General features: G+C 35.3%; 1 protein-coding gene across 4 annotated transcripts in view; it reads left to right on the top strand.

The window, feature by feature from the left end:
* TRRAP (transformation/transcription domain associated protein) overlaps window positions 1-20,132 on the top strand; it is a 90,366-nt gene that overhangs the window by 63,473 nt on the left and 6,761 nt on the right. For 2 of the 4 annotated variants that reach the window (XM_032197384.1, XM_032197383.1), the window contains exons 59-68: window positions 405-600; window positions 844-1,109; window positions 1,839-1,939; window positions 4,734-4,935; window positions 5,821-5,985; window positions 8,556-8,646; window positions 9,719-9,918; window positions 10,666-10,927; window positions 17,017-17,242; window positions 17,850-18,067. In XM_032197384.1, coding sequence (XP_032053275.1) covers window positions 405-600; window positions 844-1,109; window positions 1,839-1,939; window positions 4,734-4,935; window positions 5,821-5,985; window positions 8,556-8,646; window positions 9,719-9,918; window positions 10,666-10,927; window positions 17,017-17,242; window positions 17,850-18,067 — 1,927 coding nt within the window. Of the gene's footprint in view, window positions 1-404; window positions 634-843; window positions 1,110-1,838; window positions 1,940-4,733; window positions 4,936-5,820; window positions 5,986-8,555; window positions 8,647-9,718; window positions 9,919-10,665; window positions 10,928-17,016; window positions 17,243-17,849; window positions 18,068-20,132 lie in introns of all 4 variants that reach the window. The other 2 variants (XM_032197381.1, XM_032197380.1) reach the window with 1 other exon arrangement.

The following is a 20,132-nucleotide window of genomic DNA, read 5'->3' as shown; positions in this document are numbered from 1 at the left end:
CCTGAAGTTAATGCAGTGACCTTTTGCAAGTGTGTAGGAAAGTACTTTGTCACATTCATATACTTCATAAAATAATTTGGTTGGTTGTTAGATATAGACTCCCATTGGTATACGTTCTGTATTGGTGACTCAATGGCTGACACTGTTCAACAGCATTTCTGTTCAATAACCAATTTGTTGAGTGAAATTTGCATTCTGATGTTTTGTTTGTGTGTTTGTTCCCCCCCCCCCCCCCCCCCATGCTTAGAATGATTAATGGTCATTTGTGCAACTAATGACCCCAAATGGCATAATTTTATCTTTACTTTATGATTTAAAAGTGGACTCCTCAGAAGGATCTTTTTCTATTGGCTCACTTATTGTACTGTCTGTTAGCATAACTTTGGTTGTGTAATGTTTTCCAGGCAGCACAGCAAATAATTGAACTTCAAGAAGCAGCCCAAATAAATGCAGGATTGCAACCAACTAATCTAGGAAGGAACAACAGCTTACATGATATGAAGACTGTGGTAAAGACCTGGAGGAACAGGTTACCTATTGTGTCAGATGACTTATCCCACTGGAGCAGCATTTTCATGTGGAGACAACATCATTACCAGGGTAAAACTGCCTGGTCCAGCATGCATTCATCATGTAATTTTCCAGACAACACATTGTTTGAAATAAGTTATTTATATTCTTTTGATTTATATATGCAATAATCTTCTGGATTTTAACAAGGTTGTTTTTATTCGGTTTCCATTTAAGTGTTCCATTAAGTCATAATTTCCTATGCATTGTGTAAGGTTTTGCTGTATGTATGGTTTCATTTATAATGACAGAAGTTTCATGTTTTGTCTTTAGCCATTGTAACTGCATATGAGAATAGTTCTCAACATGATCCTAGTTCCAATAATGCTATGTTGGGAGTTCATGCTTCTGCATCAGCAATTATCCAGTATGGAAAGATAGCTCGAAAACAAGGGCTGGTCAACGTAGCTCTGGATATACTGAGTCGCATTCATACAATTCCAACCGTACCCATCGTGGACTGCTTTCAGAAGATTCGCCAGCAAGTTAAATGTTACCTTCAGTTGGCTGGAGTTATGGGCAAAAATGAATGTATGCAGGTATGGTAGCTTTATCTCTGAAGTTGTTACTGAGGATTATAAGGGATGTCAGATGTATTGATTTAAATAAAGTGCCTGTGTACAGAACAGGGCCAGAATTTTGTTGGTCATGTTTTACCACGTCTAGTATTAAGCTGTTAGTCAAAGACAGACATTGTCCTTTTTGAACTGAATACTGTTGAGTATTTAAAAAAAAATTAACCAAATAAAAACTAAAGTGGAAGTATGTAGTTTGAAATCTTACCAAATAGACAAATGGAAAGGACTTTGAAAATACATGATTTGCAAAAGGACAGCACAATTGCACCACTGACTGAAGTACTAGATTGAAGCTTTTGAGTGACTTACTCATGAGTGAAGGGTGCTGGCACATTAAGTGAAAATGAGTTGGAAGGAAGGAGAAAAAATGTGATTGTAGGCAGAAAACCCTGACATATGATTATAAGCTCAGCAAACTTCAAGGTGGCAATGGTAACCCATTGCCTGAATGCTGTCCATACTATCTAATAGTTTTGCATAGAACATCGGGGACTTAGAATTGAATTGTTAGTCTAGATTTTTTTTAACTAAAAATACTGGAAAATCATACTATTTATTATTCATTTATCTTCTACTGAAATTTCAAGAGGATGTTTTGGCTGTTTTTTTTTTTTTTTTTTCAATGGTATTTTAATTTTAAGAAAAACATGAGTTTTAGAAAGTTTTTTTTCACTAAGACTTCTTTAACAGGGTCTTGAAGTTATTGAATCAACTAATTTGAAGTACTTCACCAAGGAGATGACTGCTGAGTTCTATGCACTGAAGGGAATGTTCTTGGCACAGATAAACAAGTAAGTATGTTGGCTGGAAGAGGCATTAACACACATCTGAGAGAAATGCAGCTGAAGTATTTCAACACAGTGTTCGAGCAGGAAAGTTGTTCCATATGTTTATACCAGCCTAAAATTTGGCACAGCTATATAAGAAAGTAAAAGTATGTGAGAGTTCCTTTTTGTTTTGAAGATGCAATGATTGGTAATATTTCTGAGTATTGTAGGAAAAAATAAGTAAAAGCAGACATTACATCAGGAAGAGACAGGGAGAAGATTTTTGTCCAAAACTTTGCAGTATAAGATACCTTTTTCCTGTTTCTGTGACTACTTAGTTAGATGAACAGATGTCTAACTGATATCTTAATCTAACAAACCAATGAATTAGTGTATTCGACAAAAGGAGGTTAGTTTAATTATGTTCTCAAAGTGCTGCATGTAAAACCAAGGAAAAAACCTTATTCAGTCTACAAGCTTAGAGGCTACCTAAACAAAGCTAGCTTACATCTTTGTTTCTCTTCATTTCTATTTCATTGCTCATTGTATGTGTCCTATTAACAGCTGCAACTGATCAAGGGATAGGAAAATGTGTGATGGCATAGATCAGAATCTGTAGAAAAATCTGCTGTGTCATGCAATATGGAAATGCAACAACAACTGCAATTCAAATAATTGAATTGAAAAGATGAATGTGGTATACGTTGGAGACAGCTTGATTTACAACAATTAAACACAGGTCTAAGTCTTGCTTTCAAACTAGCAGCTTTCTAGTATTTTTGCTTTATGCTGACAGGCACCTTACTACTTCGAGGAAGATGCCTCTCTAATTTAGTAAACAGGTGTTTCAGTAGTCAAATTTTATTGAGTGGTTACAGAAAAAACAACCTTCAGATTGTAGCAGCTTTCTGTATGTATAGTATTTCATGGCAGTATTGCTAGATGTTAAATATTAGGTGGAATAATTCCTTTACCACTACATTGTGGACACTTACAAAATGAAATCTATCAGTTTTTAAGTTGTACACTGCAACCACATGTAGCGATTTAAGTCAGGAAATGATGAATATCTTCTGTGGATGCAAGAGATAATTTTAAATAGGCAGAATGTAATTACTTTGATGGAAAGTGCAATGGGCTTCCTTATGGCCATAAATGAGCTTAGTTTCAGTTGAGGTGTAAAGAGAAGAAAGTCTCCCTCTCCCCTGACCCCATTTTTTAAATTTTGTTAGTAAATTTATGCAGTTAAAGACATGTACAAATGTATCTATACATTTCAGGGGAGATTAGAGTCTGTTTAAAACATGATTCTGATATACTTACAGTTTCTTAATCTTGCAAATAAACAAATATACAGGTGTTTTCAAGCACTGCACAGGGTTAAGATGTTAGGAAGGTTACACTTTGGAAGAATGACCAAGTGTTGAACCTGAGAATGTGTGACTACTGATCATGTATATGTCAACTAAACCAGAAGGTAAAGGTCACCTCTGGTATTGCATCTCTCCCATGTTGCCCATTTGCTGAGGAAGGTGATAAAAACCATTTTTCTAAATCATCTCAGATGTCAAGAATGATGGATAGTAGAGAGGGAGAAAAGAAAATCTACTGAAAAGTCCTGTTTTTACGAAGGGGAAGTAGTGATAAAAAGTCATTTACCAGGCTGCTTCTATGGCACTGTGCTTCAAAACTTCAACCTAAGATGCAGAAAGCATCTGAAAAAAATATATTTGTATAACATAAAAACAAAAGTATTTTGGCTGACAGTTACTTCTTATCATTTCATCTCAATAGCTAATCATCTTAATTTATCACTGTAATCCCATGTTTTATCACTGTAACCCTACCAGCTAATATTTTTTATAAAGAACTTATCTTTTAAAAAGCTTTACAGTTTTTAAAAACGAGACAAACAAGCATTACTTTGCTTCTGTATTGTTTCTTGTAATGCTTATTCCGCAAGAGAGATGTGGAGCGCTTTCCTTTAATAAGGAATATTGGAATACTTTAAAAATTCCTTTGTTTCTGTTATGTGTATTTGAGATTTCTTATCCTTTAGCCTTATGCCTGAAATATTATATAGTTTTGAGGGACTGTATATATATTGGGATGAATCATCCCAAATCTTGAACTGGGAGCATGTGAGGAAACCTAGCAAAGACCTAGAGTTATCAAAATAATTTTTCTTTTTTTTTATTTTTTATTTTATTTTTTTTCTGAATCTAAGACCTGTATGATTAACCTTCATATTTCTTCACTTTCCATTTCAAAAAATGTTTTTTTTAGCAGTGGGGGTGAGGATTTCCAGATAACTTTTTCCAGATAACATCAGTTGTAGTTTTAATGACTTGGTTGGGAGAACACTTAAGATGTATTCCACCAAAAAGTAGCTAATATGGTATCTTCCCAGTTTTACTCTTTTTTACTCTTCGTATTTTTCTTCCCATCAGTAAAGAAGCATTTTTAGTGTATTTACATATTTACTTCTGTTCTTCTTGTGTTATCATTTTTTCTTTGTTTTCTCCTGGAATCTTACTCTAGTGATTGGGTTGTACTGGAAGTCTTTTAGATCTTCAGGGAGTATTTGAGAATCTTAAGTATTTGCATAATTGGTTCCATTATGAACGGTTTACTTTCATAGCTCTTGAAATTAAGGAAAGCTAAGAGAAAGTAATCGTAAGACCTTACTAGAGAACTTCATGGAAAAATATCATTGGGTGTTAAGAGAGTAATTGAATACCTTGTCAGGAGTGTGAGTCTTACATGATTTAGTGACTTTGTTAGTATACAGCTCATATCCATTCTTGTCACAATGCAGGTCTGAAGAAGCAAACAAAGCTTTTTCTGCAGCTGTGCAGATGCATGATGTCTTAGTGAAAGCATGGGCGATGTGGGGTGACTACCTTGAGAATATCTTTGTGAAAGAACGTCAGCTTCATCTGGGTGTGTCTGCTATTACTTGCTATCTGCATGCATGTCGTCATCAGAATGAGAGCAAATCAAGAAAATACTTAGCGAAGGTAAGACTGAGATATTTCAAAAATAATTGGAGCACCACTTACCGGCAAAAAGCTGGAATTATGTTCATATGCCCAAGTTTGTTTAATTAGAAGAATTTCATTTACTGATTGAAAGCTTTAATTTAGGCTGAAACTGTGCACACAGTTTCTGTATTGTCATTGCATGTAAGTCATCATGGCTTTTTCTACTTCATTAATTGTTTGTTTTTTTTTCTCAGGGATAGGAACTGTGGATTACTACTGCTACAGTGTCAGCTGTAATTAGTTTAATCTTTATTCTCCCAAGCAATCTTCTGCAAAAATACTGTTTCATTTTCTGAAACTTCTTGTACTGCTTTTTTCTTTTTAGTTCATTAACCAAATACAATTATTACATTTGTGCCCTCCTGCTAAGTGTTGTTGTTGAGTCCACAAATATAACTTCATTTATTTGTGAGTGCTTAAGATGTACAGTCAGTGCTTAATATAGTTTTATTTAAATATGGTTGTAGAAAAAGTATCTTTGAGGTTTGTCAGTTAAAATAAATTAAGGGAAAAAAAAAAACACACAAAGAAATATTCAAGTTCTTGCATCAAAACTAACTTATCCGAATAGTGTACTTATAGGTTCTATAAACTTGCTTCAGTTCCCCGTCCCCCAACCCATCCTTCCCTGTAAATACACTTGCATTTATTTTTTACATTCTCTTAATCTCATTCCTGATGGAAAAAACAACATTGACCAGTTATAATGGATTGAAGTACTTGCATCTGAGTAGGCCTTGACACTTAAAAGGACTCCAGTGTCATATTAATAAGTATCTGTTGGTTTTCTGCACAATCCAATTGACATGTCTTGAACTTACTTAAGCCCTGAGATGGCTCGTGAAACTCTCTCTGTTTTAGGTTCTTTGGCTGCTGAGTTTTGATGATGATAAGAACACACTAGCGGATGCAGTGGACAAGTATTGTATTGGTGTCCCACCTATTCAGTGGTTGGCCTGGATTCCACAGCTGTTGACGTGCTTGGTTGGCTCAGAGGGCAAACTTCTTCTGAACCTCATTAGTCAGGTAGGTACAGAGGATCAACACTAATTCTTTATTGTCTGTAATCTTTAATTTCAAGATGAGATGTATAAGAATTTTTAAAAACAATAAAGCTTTAAAAATAGTGTTGTTTGCAACTGTTGATTATTTAATAAATGTGAATTACTCTTTATACGCAGAGTGTTTTTAAGTTCAAAGAGGGTTACTTAATGAGACTAAACCTTATGGAAGTGTATGCCATATGTGCGGAACACATTTTAGCTTTCCCTCTGCATTCTGTATTACACTTTTGTGAACACTAGTACACATCTAGGAATGTATAGTTAAATGGTCTTAACACAGAAGTAGGGCTGAAAAATTGTTAGCTCTAGTGACTAAAGGGCAGACATTTTAGTGCTTTTTTTATTAGACTTGATTGAAAAGTCAAGGCTCTGTCACAGTCAGAAATCTCTACAGAGGCTCTGTACATTTTAATTGAAAATTTAGTATGTCAAGTGATTAGAAAAATAAGGATAAGGTGTAGGGAGTCAGGTGAGGAATCTGACTTCCTGGATTTGTCCCTCTGAAATGACAAATGAGCTTTGATCTTGCTTCATGATTTTAAGATTTTACTGTCTACTACCATCTGTTGTGAAGCAGAATCAGAAGAACAGAACATGTACCTGTATCTCAGCATAAAATTGATTTACAGCATGTCCTTACACTCAGGGATAATATGTGACATCTTTCCATTGATGCATCTTTAGATGCTGTTTTGGTATTGCTTAGTTTGAACAGGGTTCAAACATCCTGTTCTCAGAGACATTAACTGGTCGTGGTCTAGCTTAAAGTGTGTTTTAGTGTTCATAGAACCTGGAAATATTTTTGATGTTTGTTCATTCCGATTAAGGTAAAACAGCTGTGAGGTCCTTTTGACATACAGCTGGACCTAGGAAGCTCTTGCAGTTGCCTTGTGCATTGAGGTCTGGGTACATAACTGTAGTGTGCATGTGTATGCATGTGTTTCTCCCTCCATCTCCATAAAATTAAGGTGAAACTTTGAAGGAGCCATACATCCAGATAGCTTAAGAAAGCAAAGTTCTTAAGACAAGATTTCTGACACACATGGCTTGGTATTTTCTTGTAACACTAGTGCTTAGCTGTGTTCTGACAGCAGGCAGATAAAACTTATTTCAAGGAGCTGTAGAGACTCTCTTTTTTTTGTTAAGATCTTAGAACCATTTGAACCATAGAATCATAGAATGTCCTGAATTGGAAAAGACCCACAAGGACCATCGTGTCTAACTCCTGGCTCTACACAGGGACCATCCAAAAGTCAGCTAGTGATGCTGTGCCTGAAGCACTCCAGGGTATGGTTGCCCCTTTTGGCTGCCTGGGCACACTGCTGGCTCATTTTTAACTTGGTGTCAACCAGAACCCCCTGATCCCTTTCCTTGGGGCGGCTCTCCATCCATCTATCCTGCAGTCTATGCATACAGCTGGGGTTGCCCTGTCTCAGGTGTAGAATCTGTCACTTGCTCTTACTGAACTTCACAGTTGCTGATTGTCCAGCCCTCTAGTCTGTCAAGATCCCTCTGCATATCCTGTATGTACATTTCAGAAATGAGTGGCTACTCAGAAGTCCTACTATAGGTGGAGCTTAGGTTCATAAATATCACAGATATTTGTGTTTATCTTGCTTTTAAACTTTGGGTTCATAGAAGGAATATAAAATAAAAAATATTTCCGTGTTACTAATTAAAAACTGTAAGTTTGCTGAACTGCTAGATCCTGAACTTCACAGTTCTTGTAAATAAAGTATTCCTGAATGACAGCATGAAGCATATGTATGTCAGGTTAGTAATCTGTCATAAATAATACTTTGCTGAACAGTTGAATGCCATTGCAAAACTTCTACTACTTGTCGTATCCATTTGGGTGGAAGAAAAATCCATGATTTAATGAAATTGTGGCTGGAGAAGCCTCTAATAATGTCTTAAGATGCACTGTATTGTGGGTAGTACTTAGATACATAATTTCTTTCCTTTAATAGATACGGAGATTTATTAATTTTAAAAGGGATGCTGAATGTTAGTATCTCTTTAGCCTTCCTCCCCTCACCATGGAAGCTAAAATCTTTTTTTGGTGAAATTGGTATCCCCTTACATTAAGTGCTGCAATTAGGTGCAGTAAAGCTACTCTGTAATGGGCCTTCTTATCATTTGCTGTGGGGCTCGCTGGGAATTGTGGCCTAATTTAAAGACTAACCGGTGTCATTATGTCTGTTTTTCTTCCATTATGTACATGAGTAAGATCTCTGAGCTGGCCCAGGTACTCTAGAATTATGCTATTTTCAGATTTATTAGGCAATACGATCTGGAAGTGCTAATTATGTAATGCTCTAACAGAGTGTGTGGAGGGAGTCACCATTTCTCCCCTTTGGTTTTCTGTTACTGAAATGATCTTTAATTTTCTAGTTTTCCATAAGCTGTTATTTAAAACAAGGAACTGATTATTACTGAATTGCACTTGTTTACAAAGATAATCTGTGTCTGACCTGATGTGCAGTAAATTTTCCGTAACTGAGAAATGTGTATATATGCATCTCCAAATAGGTGGGAAGAGTCTATCCCCAGGCTGTCTACTTCCCTATAAGGACCCTCTATTTGACCTTGAAGATAGAACAACGAGAGCGCTACAAAAGCGGTGAGCTTGATACTAATAAAATTGTTTGGTTTCTTTGTAACTTTATCATTATTTTGATTTTCATCTAAATTTACTGGGTCTTCCCAGATTTTCTAGAAAACATAGCAACTTCAAAAGACCAAGGAAAAAAATTCTTTGTAAACAACTTCATTTACATTTGTTTCTGTAAAGTGAAGCCTATAGATGACTTGGACTGTGTTGAAGTTTCTTGAATAATGTACTCACCAAGAAGAGTTTAATCTACGTTATTATTTCAATTAGCTATTCATAGTCACACATTCTTTAATGGATTTTTATCATTAAAAACAGTTGGACAAATAGTAAATTCTTGGATTTCAAATACCAAAGAACTCTTTGGGTACTCCTTTGGAGGAGGAGGCACTCACATACTATAATACTTCACTATGTTAAATCAAGCAATAGAGGTTTCTGTTCCAAAATCTTGATATTATCACATACACATCTAGTGATTGCTGATAAAATATTTTCCTTTTGGTTCTGCCACAAGCTGCTGTTCTGTTGGTGGGTTAAGTGAGGTTTCTGTTTGCTGAAAGCTGATGTTGTTCAGAGTAGTAAGTTGTTATCTGATAAACCAAAACTCAGTGCTTAATCACTGTACAATGGAGTTGTAAAGCAAGAGATCAGCTTTACTAGAAGATAGCACTCTACAGCAACATCCGTGTTATTGGCATCAGCTATGTTTAGTCCTGCAGTTGTGTGAGAGATTGCACCAAAAAAAAGAAACAGGGCCAAAATGAACATTGTTTAAATAATTTGATTCTATCTGAAATGATGTCAGTTACTTCAAGAGCTTGTGTTGGTAGTGTAAAACCTAGGGCCCTGCAATTTTGAAGAGTATTTATATTGCTGTAACTTTGAGAAGCCTGTACCAGTGAACAGCACATGGAGTAGTGTTTTCTTCCTAAAAAACACATTTTCTGATAGTCAGTAGGTAATACGTGATTAATACTTAAAGTAAATCTAAAGTAAATTCTTCTTTATTTAATTCAGGCATGTATAAAATTTATCAAGTTTTAAATTTCTGTTTTGATTTTTCTTTTCTGCTTTACAGATTCTGGCCAACAACAGCCAAGTTCAGTTGGAAATCAGTCCCACTCTGCCTCAGATCCCGGGCCAATCAGAGCCACTGCACCAATGTGGCGATGCAGTCGAATTATGCATATGCAGCGAGAATTACACCCAACGCTGTTGTCTTCTCTGGAAGGCATTGTAGATCAGATGGTCTGGTTCAGAGAGAATTGGCATGAAGAGGTATTTGGCTTTTATATAGTTTCATATGTGTGTATCATCTAAGGAAAACTTAGCTGCAAAATATTTCTCTAGAATGATTTCTCTACAGTAAAACATAGCTATTTGCTTTGATTAGTGAACTGTTTTAAGGAGCTTTTAAGGAGCTAGTTGTATTTGGAAGCAATACAAAAATTTCCCCAAATTATCAATTAAATGAATGCTTCTAACTTTAGTATTTATTTAAGCTGTTGCTTGTACTAACTAAAAATTTATATTCTTATTCTAAGTTTCATGGATACCAGTTTTCTTCTTGATCTGGTGGTCTGTGACAGGTTGTGATTATTGTCCAAATTTGAATTAGAGAGCAGGTGGACGTGCTATTCCACTTCTGTTAATTGTCTTTCAAAGCGCTGTAGTCTGTTCTGTTCTGTCTACCTAGCAGAGACTTAATAGTGTTTCCTCATACCACATTACTTTCTAATATATCACAAAATATGAATCATATCAAAACATTTCTGCTTTTGAAAGAGCAAGGAATGCTTTGTGGTACAGTGTTCTGACTGATTGGTTTGCTTATTTGCAGTGCTAGTAAGAATCAGTGCTGTCATTCAGATTGACCCTCTGATACAATTTGAGAATACAGTTTTAAATAAATGCTTCTCAGAGAATAGCTTCATTATATAAAACACAGTAAGGGAATAAATACTTGCTGTCAAATCAGAACGCCTGATCTTTCTGACTTTGTCTTTATTTTTTTTTAATCCTTAGGTCCTTAGACAACTGCAGCAGGGCTTGGCAAAGTGCTATTCTGTTGCCTTTGAGAAAAGTGGAGCTGTTTCAGATGCCAAAATCACTCCTCATACATTAAACTTTGTCAAGAAGTTAGTCAGCACTTTTGGAGTAGGTCTTGAGAATGTGTCGAATGTGTCCACCATGTTTTCCAGTGCAGCCTCAGAGTCACTTGCTAGGAGAGCACAGGCAACAGCTCAAGATCCTGTGTTCCAGAAGCTAAAAGGGCAATTTACAACAGGTAATGGTTTTTATTTTTATTTTTCTAATATTTTAATCTCCAGGGAAATTTCCCTCACAAAGTTCAGCTGTGAAAGCATTCTGCTTTTTTTAAAAAAATATTATTACTATTACAGTATTTTTCTGAGAGAAAATATAGAAAACAGCACCTTTCTGTCATTCAGCATAACATGGGATGGTTCATCAGTCTGTGGAGCAATAAACGTGATAAAAACTAAGCCAGACCACAACATAGGGAATGAGGTTATTGTTACATTTTTATTACCTAGAACTGTGGCGAAGTATGTATTTAAAGGTGAATTAGATTGCAAAAATATTACAGTTAGAAGTAATCTGACTAAAGTACCTGCCTTAGATGAGGACAGTGATGTCTATTTTATGGTGAATGTCAGAATTTAATGAAATTATCACTCCAGAACTCCAAATTCACAGTATCGTTTAAAGTCTTTCAAAACAGCTGACTTGCTCAAAACAGTGTTTTGAAAAAATACAAAAATTCACATAATTGGTAGGTTAATTCTGTGATTCTGTGATTTAATTTCAGAATTTCTAGGTTGGAAGAGACCTTAAGATCATCGAGTCCAACCTCTGACCTAATGCTAACAGTCCCCACTAAACCATATCCCTAAGCTCTACATCTAAACATCTTTTAAAGACTTCCAGGGATGGTGACTCCACCACTTCCCTGGGCAGCCTGTTCCAATGTCTAACAACCCTTTCGGTAAAGAAGTTCTTCCTAAGATCCAACCTAAAATCAATACATTTAATTAGCCCTAATAAAAAAGGCATTTCAGAGAATTAGCTTTTTTGCTTCATTTGGTTTCCGTTCTTCAGTGGTGTTACGTGTTTGATCTTGATTTAAAGTTCTGAGAAAAGCATGTGTACAGAGGAGTGTGGTTTTGATATATTTATTGAAAAGTGTTAAGGCCATGCAGCTATATATGACAGAACTTGACAGTGATTGGCATCAGTGTTGTGGATTACCAGGATTTTGGGTTTTACATAAATTCCTGTCTAAAATACATTAGTTTATCCTTAAAGATAATGGTAGAATTAGATAAAAATGAGTATTTTTTTTTTCCTGAACAGAATTCAAAGTCATTAGTTATTCATAACTGAAAGGATAGAGTTTCTATAAAGACCTGTTTTCATATTTTTCTGAATCCACTTTTACTTATATTATTCTAAATCTGACTTAGATGATTTTGGCATGAGTTAAAACTCCATGATCTTAGCTTTTATAGTTATTTAAAAATCACGCCCTTTCTGCATTAAATCATTTTCTCTGCAAATGTGAATCTTGCACTGACAAGTTATTCTTTTTAGAATTCTAAGTTACATAAAGCTGCCTAAACGAAAAATTATGTGAGGTCCATGTAGCTACTGAGCATTTACAGAGTTCGACAAGTAGACTTGCAGTATTTTTTCAAGCATTTCACTGATAATGTTGTGAAAGTAAGTGAACTGATGGGAATCTCGTGAAAGTAACTCGGTTGTAGATATGACCTACATATCTTGTTCGCATGATGCATTACATGATGTCCTTTTTGAGGCACAACAGTTGCATGACAGCAGATAATGAAAGTCCTGAACCATATGATTAAATTTTTAATGGATGAAGGCTACTGGGAAGGGAAATAGAAGTAGGGACATTTTGTGTGTTGTTGACTGAAGCTTACAGGGCAACAAAATACATTAAATGTAAGTTTGGGCTTGTTTTTCATTGTTAGTAATGGTTTCTGTGTCTCTACGTTGTAATAATAGTCTAGTCACGTTTTCATTGCTACACATGTTGTTGGTATTCTCAGCTTTTGTTCAGTTTAGAGTTATTTTTGGTCTGTTCTAGTTTCTCTTAATTTATTTCCTTCAAGATATGAGTGTTAGAGAGGTCTGGGGTTTCAGAAGTTCAAAACAAAAACTGAATATGCCAGTAGGCTCAAGTCTGCAAAAGTCTAAAGTAATATTTCAGAACACCTCTAGAGAAACCCTTAAAATGTTTAGTTGTAATTCAGTAATATTTTTGAGTTAAAAAATAAAATTTAATGTGTAGGATTTTCAGTTTTTGTATATGGTTATTTGTTGGTTGTGCTTATCTTTATCATATATAAATAGCACTTAAGGTTTCCAGGTGTGCTACCTAAACACAACTTTTTTGGAGAATTGTATTGAACAACCTAGAAAGCAATGAAGAACGTAGGCCTGAACATAAAAATCCTGTAACATCATCAAATGCAAAGTGTTTCTTAGAAAGCTTCAGTAGAATAATAAGTAATTTCTTATGTTTTTTTTTTGTTGTTGTTGTTGTTTTTTTAAGATTTCACATTTTATTTTTCAAGTATAATTAAACGTAGATTTCTACAGGATTAAAATATTTATTTTGCTTAATGCTGGGTTTGATTTTATTTTAATCTATTAAATTAATTTGTTTAAATCACAACTGAAGTGTGGGAGATGAAACTAAACTGATCGATATATTATGCATTTTTATAATGTAATTCATTATGAGGAAAATGAAAATAAGTTTTTGATTAGTTTTGCAATAACAGTGAAAAGTGCATAACTAAATGAACAGGACTAATTACACTACTGAACTAAAGGCTGTTCTAACATTGAGAAACCATTAGGAAATCATGCCTGCCATGCCTGTTTTTCACACTAGGACTCTTCCATGTTTGTGTTTGTGACTAGTAGCACCAGTTGTGTTTAGATGATGAACAAATCATTTCGGTGGTTGCCCTCTGTTTTAGAAGTATCTAAGCTGAGAAGCTGTCTAGGAGTAAATTGCTTTCTTTGGTTATTTCAAAATAACAGCTTTGAAAATATAGCTAACAGTTATGTTCTATAGACACTTCCAACTATGTGTGGTTGCATGACCTCTTCCACTACCATCCGAGTTGCATCTTGACCCCTGCTGGGAGTCGTTAGGGACTCTCTCACCATTTCCTAGACTTGGAAGATTTTTGTCTGCATCCAGCTGGACCACTGGAGTTCTCATAGGTCATCTTTTTCCATCCAAACATTATGTATTGTAAAGCCAAATTTTATTTCAGATTTTTTTTTTTTTCTGGAACTTGAAATACTTAGTCCTTTGAGCATCTTTTCTTTGTTCCTTCCATCCTTTTCAGCTAAACCTTTGACATCAAAGAACAGACAGATACTGAAAAATGCTCCCTTTGAGAGTACACTCAGCAGTGAAAGGAGGGGAGAAACTGCCCAGATTGTTCTTCTGAGGGCAGATGATAGTTCTGAGTTTGGATCTCTGCTTCTTCCTGCACTTTTCTCACCATTCAAGCTGAACACAAAGGGAAAATTCCAAAATACACCCTTAAAGGGCAAGATAACTTTCTTGACAGTTTTGGCACCCAGCATAATGAATTTCTCTGCCATGAATGGAAGTTCTATAATCAGAAGGAAGCTTCTTGAAGTCTTGTTTTCTCTCTGAAGCATGGGGAAAGGGAAGGGGTAGGGGCACTGTTTATTATTTTTCATCTTTTTAAAGTTTTTTGTTGTTGTCCCCTCTCCTTTGTCTCCTTCTCAAGAGAAAGCCTAGCATTACTCAGGTAGCTGTTTCTTTGCTTCTGTTCTCATTTTTAGGCAACAAAAAATTCAGATCAAGAGATTGGAGTTAGCATCATGTTTAATTTGGTCTTGTCTATGTAGTCTTGGTTTGATGGAGCTGAGTGATAAATCAGAAGTTCTGCTTCCTATTTCTTAACTGCCACGAAGATTTTTCACATATTTCAGTGCTCTCCAAAAGTTCTTATGAGCTTAAAAAGAACCTTTTAGAAAGCACAAGGCAATTTCATATCTGAATAATAGCTTGAAGAGCAAGACAGCTCTTCTCTTGGAGAATAGTTGGATATTCTTCAGTACAAGAGATTTGAACTCCTCTCTGAAATTAAACTTACGTTTCAGTTCTAAGTGGCATTTTACATGATGGGTGTCCTGCCTCTTCAGTTGAAGATCCTTGCATTTTGAACTTGAGCAGAATCAGATGATGTCTGCAGCAGAAAAATCTTTCAAATCTTGCAAACGAGCTATTGCTGGTCCTAAAAGCATTAATTACCGGTTACTTTTAACTGATAAGAACTATTTCATGCCAGGGTAGCAGAAGGGCTTTTAAAATAAATAAATAGAAAATTAACATTTGATCATTTTATTAATTTTTATTTATTTTTGTATATATATTTTTTTAATTGTTGTGATGCTGTGTTTTGTAGGTCAAGAGTTCTGGGGGTACAGAAGGGTTTGTTACGCTGAATTTACTAACTGAAGTGTATTCCTTTTTTGTTGCTTCATGAGCGGTTACGGTACAAAATTCATTTAAATAGCATTAAGATTCTACAAAAAAAAAAAGATGTAGCTTTATTTTGTGTTAAGAACTGTCAGGTTTCTGTTAGGTCTGTCTCAGGCAGGAAGTGTGTCCCCTGTTTGTCCTCTCATTGGAAGTAGTAAGAACTTGCCAGTTGTGCTTGGTTGGATGGATTCAGGTGGCAATTTTTGAGGCGTTCAAGACTGAATGAACACGTTTGCTTGAAGCTCGTGGATCACACTGTAAAATCTTTAGCATCGTTGAGGACAGAGAGCAAGCTTCTTCAGTTGAAGTGCAGTGTGTAAAGTATCACAGCCTTCTGTGAACATCTCCATTACAGATGTGGAGGTGAACTCCTATTCTCTGTGTGAAAAGGTGAAACAATCAGTAAGGTGTTTTAAACCAGCGTGTTAGCTTGAGAAAGTATTCTCCATTAATAGGTACTGAGAAAGTGGATTTGTTCGAAACAACATGTTTATCTGGATTAAGATGTTTGCAAAGCAGAGGAATTTTGTATGCAAATAATGTCTGGTGTCATATTTTCCTTTATTCCAGTTGAAGTGGAGTATTATTTTTCTCTAAGATATACTGTCTCTGGGAGAAAAAAAGACTAACCTTCTTTTCTTTTTTTCTTCCATTTGCTACTGGGTAACAAAATAACAAAAATCCTAAAATGAGCACTTCAAAAAACAGAGCTACTCCCATGGTGAACTGAATGTCTTTTTAATATTTGTTTATTTATTTATTTTATTTAAAGAAATGTATAATATTAATGCATATTTTTACTACTTTGACTGACATTAGCACAAAAACTAGTTGCAATCTGGGGATTCTTTTGTGTACTTCAGGGAGCCAGGAGATAAGAGAGGCAGTTTTGTCACTTCCATGGAATGATTTACTTGCACTGCTCACTAGAGGGTAGGCTTGAGATTATAATAAGTTTGTTTTACAGCAATATTGCAAGGGAGGCACTGCCCAGACCAGGTAGAAGGTAGTGCATCTTTCATTGTAGACTTTTGTCTTATATAAGTGGAAAGGTTTTTGTGCTGTTTTGTGCTCTGTTTTGGGCTGTTTGACTACAGACTTCCACTGAAAGCTTTTAGCATATCAGTATTGTGGGTACATGATAAAGTATTTTGGGTTGTGTGTTCCCTAATATTTTGCTTAAGTAACAGAACAGCACACTAGAAGGAATAAACTCTTCCTTACTTAATAGAGAATAATTTGAAGTTGTGCACAAAGAGGAGGTGCTAGATTCTGATTGGTTTAAGCTGTGTATAATTATAGCACTTCTCTATAGAAAAAGGTTATTCTATAGTAATGAAATATTCATCAGAGCCTTTCTTTCAAAGGTAGCACAGCTGTGTTCAGCGTGTTTGGTTTGCACTGTTTAATTGTATGACGTGCTCACCTCCAGCACCCGGTTGTAGTGTTACTGCTGTTGGGTGATCCTGTACCTATAATTTGTGGTTGGGGTTCATAGATAGCCATGTCTCGGTGACAGACTTCCTTAGTAGTATGTCTTCCTTTTCATGTGCTAACTGCTGATTTTATTAGTTAACTTCCAGTTTTTGTATAACGTTTAAGACCAGTGTGGTGATTTAAAACCTGTTTTCTTTGTAATAGGTGTGTGAGCTGTATGTGGGACTCCTCAAACAAAGTATTTTCCATGTGGCTGAAAGAATCTCCTTTAAAGTGTGAATGTCATGCAGTCGATAGTTAAATACGCTATATGGAATATAAAGTGCTAAGGATGTATGTATATTTTTCTCTTTTAGACTTTGACTTCAGTGTGCCAGGATCAATGAAACTTCATAATCTTATCTCGAAACTGAAGAAGTGGATTAAAATTCTAGAGGCAAAAACTAAACAGCTTCCAAAGTTCTTCCTCATAGAGGAAAAGTGCCGCTTTCTAAGTAATTTTTCAGCTCAAACAGCAGAAGTAGAGATACCTGGAGAATTCCTTATGCCAAAGCCAACACATTACTACATCAAGATAGCAAGGTAAACTAAAACTGGTGAGAAGGGGTAGTTGTAGTTCTGCAGTGGAGAAGAAAATGTAAATGTTCTTCAACTATCTGTCCTGAGAAAGTAGATATTATGTGTATTTCAGGTATTTAAAGTACATATATGGAGTCACAGTTTTGGGTATAACAACTTGAATTTTTTCTTTATCCTCCTTTGGTAATTTTGCATTGCTTCACTATGCCGCTGTACTGTATGTGACGATTACATTTGGGTTTATGTTGATACAAGTTGTGAGTATTTATTCTGTTGTAGTCCACAGAGGAACTGCTCTTTAAAACGGTGATCAAGATCTGATCTAATGATTAATTTTGCTCAAGAACTGTTGTCTTAGGGGGAAAAAAAATAATAATAAAAAATATGTATTTTACAACATAATAGAAACCTTGGGTTAACTGGATAACAAAATTGTACCTTGTAATACAGTTCTGCTGTCTTATTTCTTTGTGCTGTGGTGGGGTTTTTGTTTGTTTGCTTTTTCTGCTGTTGTTAATGTGATTTTTTTTGTTTGTTTGTTTGTTTTTAAACATTGTTATTTGTTACTAAAGGAGAGAGGTTTGGGAGCTCTAATCTCCCTTTCTCATAGGTTTATGCCCAGAGTGGAGATAGTTCAGAAACACAATACCGCAGCCAGAAGACTCTATATCCGAGGCCACAATGGAAAAATTTACCCATATCTGGTAATGAATGATGCTTGCCTGACAGAGTCTCGTAGAGAAGAGCGGGTATTACAGCTCCTTCGCCTTTTAAACCCTTGCTTAGAGAAAAGGAAGGAAACCACAAAAAGACATCTGTTTTTTACAGGTACTGAAAAGAGAGATTTTAATCTTTTTTAAATATATATTGTACTCAAAGAATGTAATTGCTAGAGGTTTTTGACAGCTACTAGTCACTGATACTGAAGGTTTTGGATATTTACAAGGTAAATTCACAGGTATATAAGGCAGAGGCATGCTCACTGTGGAGGAAATGGGTATGTGTACTTCAGAGCAAGCATTTACAGATGGTTTGGACTGGACAGAACAAACATTTTTCTCCCCACTTTGTGATAATTGAATATTGAATTTCTTTTACCTCTTCCATGTAATACAGAAGAATCTTTATTTATTTATTTATTTATTTTTAGTGATTTGAATTTGATACATAGTTTCTGAGTTCTCCCATTGAGAACATGTTTTTATAATGTTTGAAATAACTTCGTCTATACATGGTGATGTTTATTTTAGGGAAATAAACTGAAATATATTGGCTGGTTGGTTGTTGCCAAATAAAATCAATTCATATTCTAGATGCTGGACGCAGGCCTTCTGTTGAGTGTACTTCTGTGATTCTGTACAAGGCTACTCAGCTTGGAGGGTGCACTTTGCCAACAGCACCACCTGGCAATGCTTGAACATAACAGAATCAATAAACCTTATGTTAGGCTTTAATAGGGAGAGTTGAGGGATGCTCCAATATGATCTAAGTGTATGAATTGCCAAAATACTCATGGTCACATATTTAACAATTTCAAAGCAGAAATGGTGAACAAGTGCTGAACACACAATCTTAATTCTTTCTTTTTCCTTGTACATCTTGGCTTTTTCATGTGTTGATTATAAATAATTCATTCATGGAATGAAAAACAGAGTCTTCCCTTAGCAACATACTTGATCTACTTGTGATTCAAATACTAATGTGAATGCCTTAAAACAGTTAAACTTTCATGTTTTCCAGATATTAAAGCTTTTGGCAAGTTCCAGCTTATAGCTGTGTAATAACTTCATATAAATATATAAACAGCTTTCATTTCAGAAGGTCATTGAATCACTTATTAGCTTTATGTAAACAAATTCTGTACATTGCATTACTCAGTTCTAATAATCTTTGGCTGGTGAGCAGAAAATATATTATGGATAGTGGAAACTTTAATCAAAGATACTAAACATGCTGCTACTTTGCCATTGACCTCTTTAAAAAAAAAAAAAAAAACACAACACAAAACAAACAAAAAAACAGATCTAATATTTAAAAGCTGTAGTTTTACCAGTCTTTATTTTTGTGCTCATTGTATCTATTGACATGAACTTGCTGTCAAGAACTTAGGTGGCCAGATGATGCAAGTTGTGTTGACAGAGCTAGAAATGCATAATTGCGATACAACCTTAAAAAGACTAAAAGATACTGGTGAAGGATTTATTATATCAAAAGGTAAATAAAGCATCTCTCTATAGGTGAAGATGCTTTTACATCATTTCAAGGCCAAATTAAGAGAAATATAGTAGATACAATCTTGAATGATATGATTTTTAAAAAGGCCACTGACACCGAAATATATTATCTATATAACATGATTATGGAAGTAACATGTTTTTCTTCACAGAGCTGTTTTTAAACTATGCTCTCTTTGGAAATATTTCTGTTCTTCGTGGTTTGATACTACTTAAAAGAACCTGAAGAACATTCGTTTCTCTGCTGCCAGAGGTTAATGGAAGCAGACCAGAAGAAATAGCTCATTAACACCCCTTCTTTCTCTGGAATGCATTTTTTTTCTTTATGATCGAAGAAATTGCATCAAACAACTTAAAGATATTTAAACAATTTTCTCCTCTATTCCAGAGCTTAATTATTACAAATTCTAAGGGAAATGAGAACAGGTTTGTTGGTATCCAGAGGTCACTGTCAAACAGTACAACTGTAGTGTCACTGGAAAAGCTGGCAATGGAAGAGGCTTTGTCTTTCTGGGCATAGGTGCAATTCGTCCATGCACATAAGACTCATAAGAATGCTATGTCTGTGAAGCACCATGAAAGTGCAAATAGGGTTTTTGCAGGCTTACAGCTCCTGAAGTAAAAGTTCAGCGGCTTAAATTTTCTTGTTATTGAACATT

The sequence above is a fragment of the Aythya fuligula genome, chromosome 15 (genome assembly GCF_009819795.1).
Source record: "Aythya fuligula isolate bAytFul2 chromosome 15, bAytFul2.pri, whole genome shotgun sequence".
Classification (NCBI taxonomy): domain Eukaryota; kingdom Metazoa; phylum Chordata; class Aves; order Anseriformes; family Anatidae; genus Aythya; species Aythya fuligula.
This window is presented reverse-complemented; position numbering and strand designations above follow the sequence as displayed.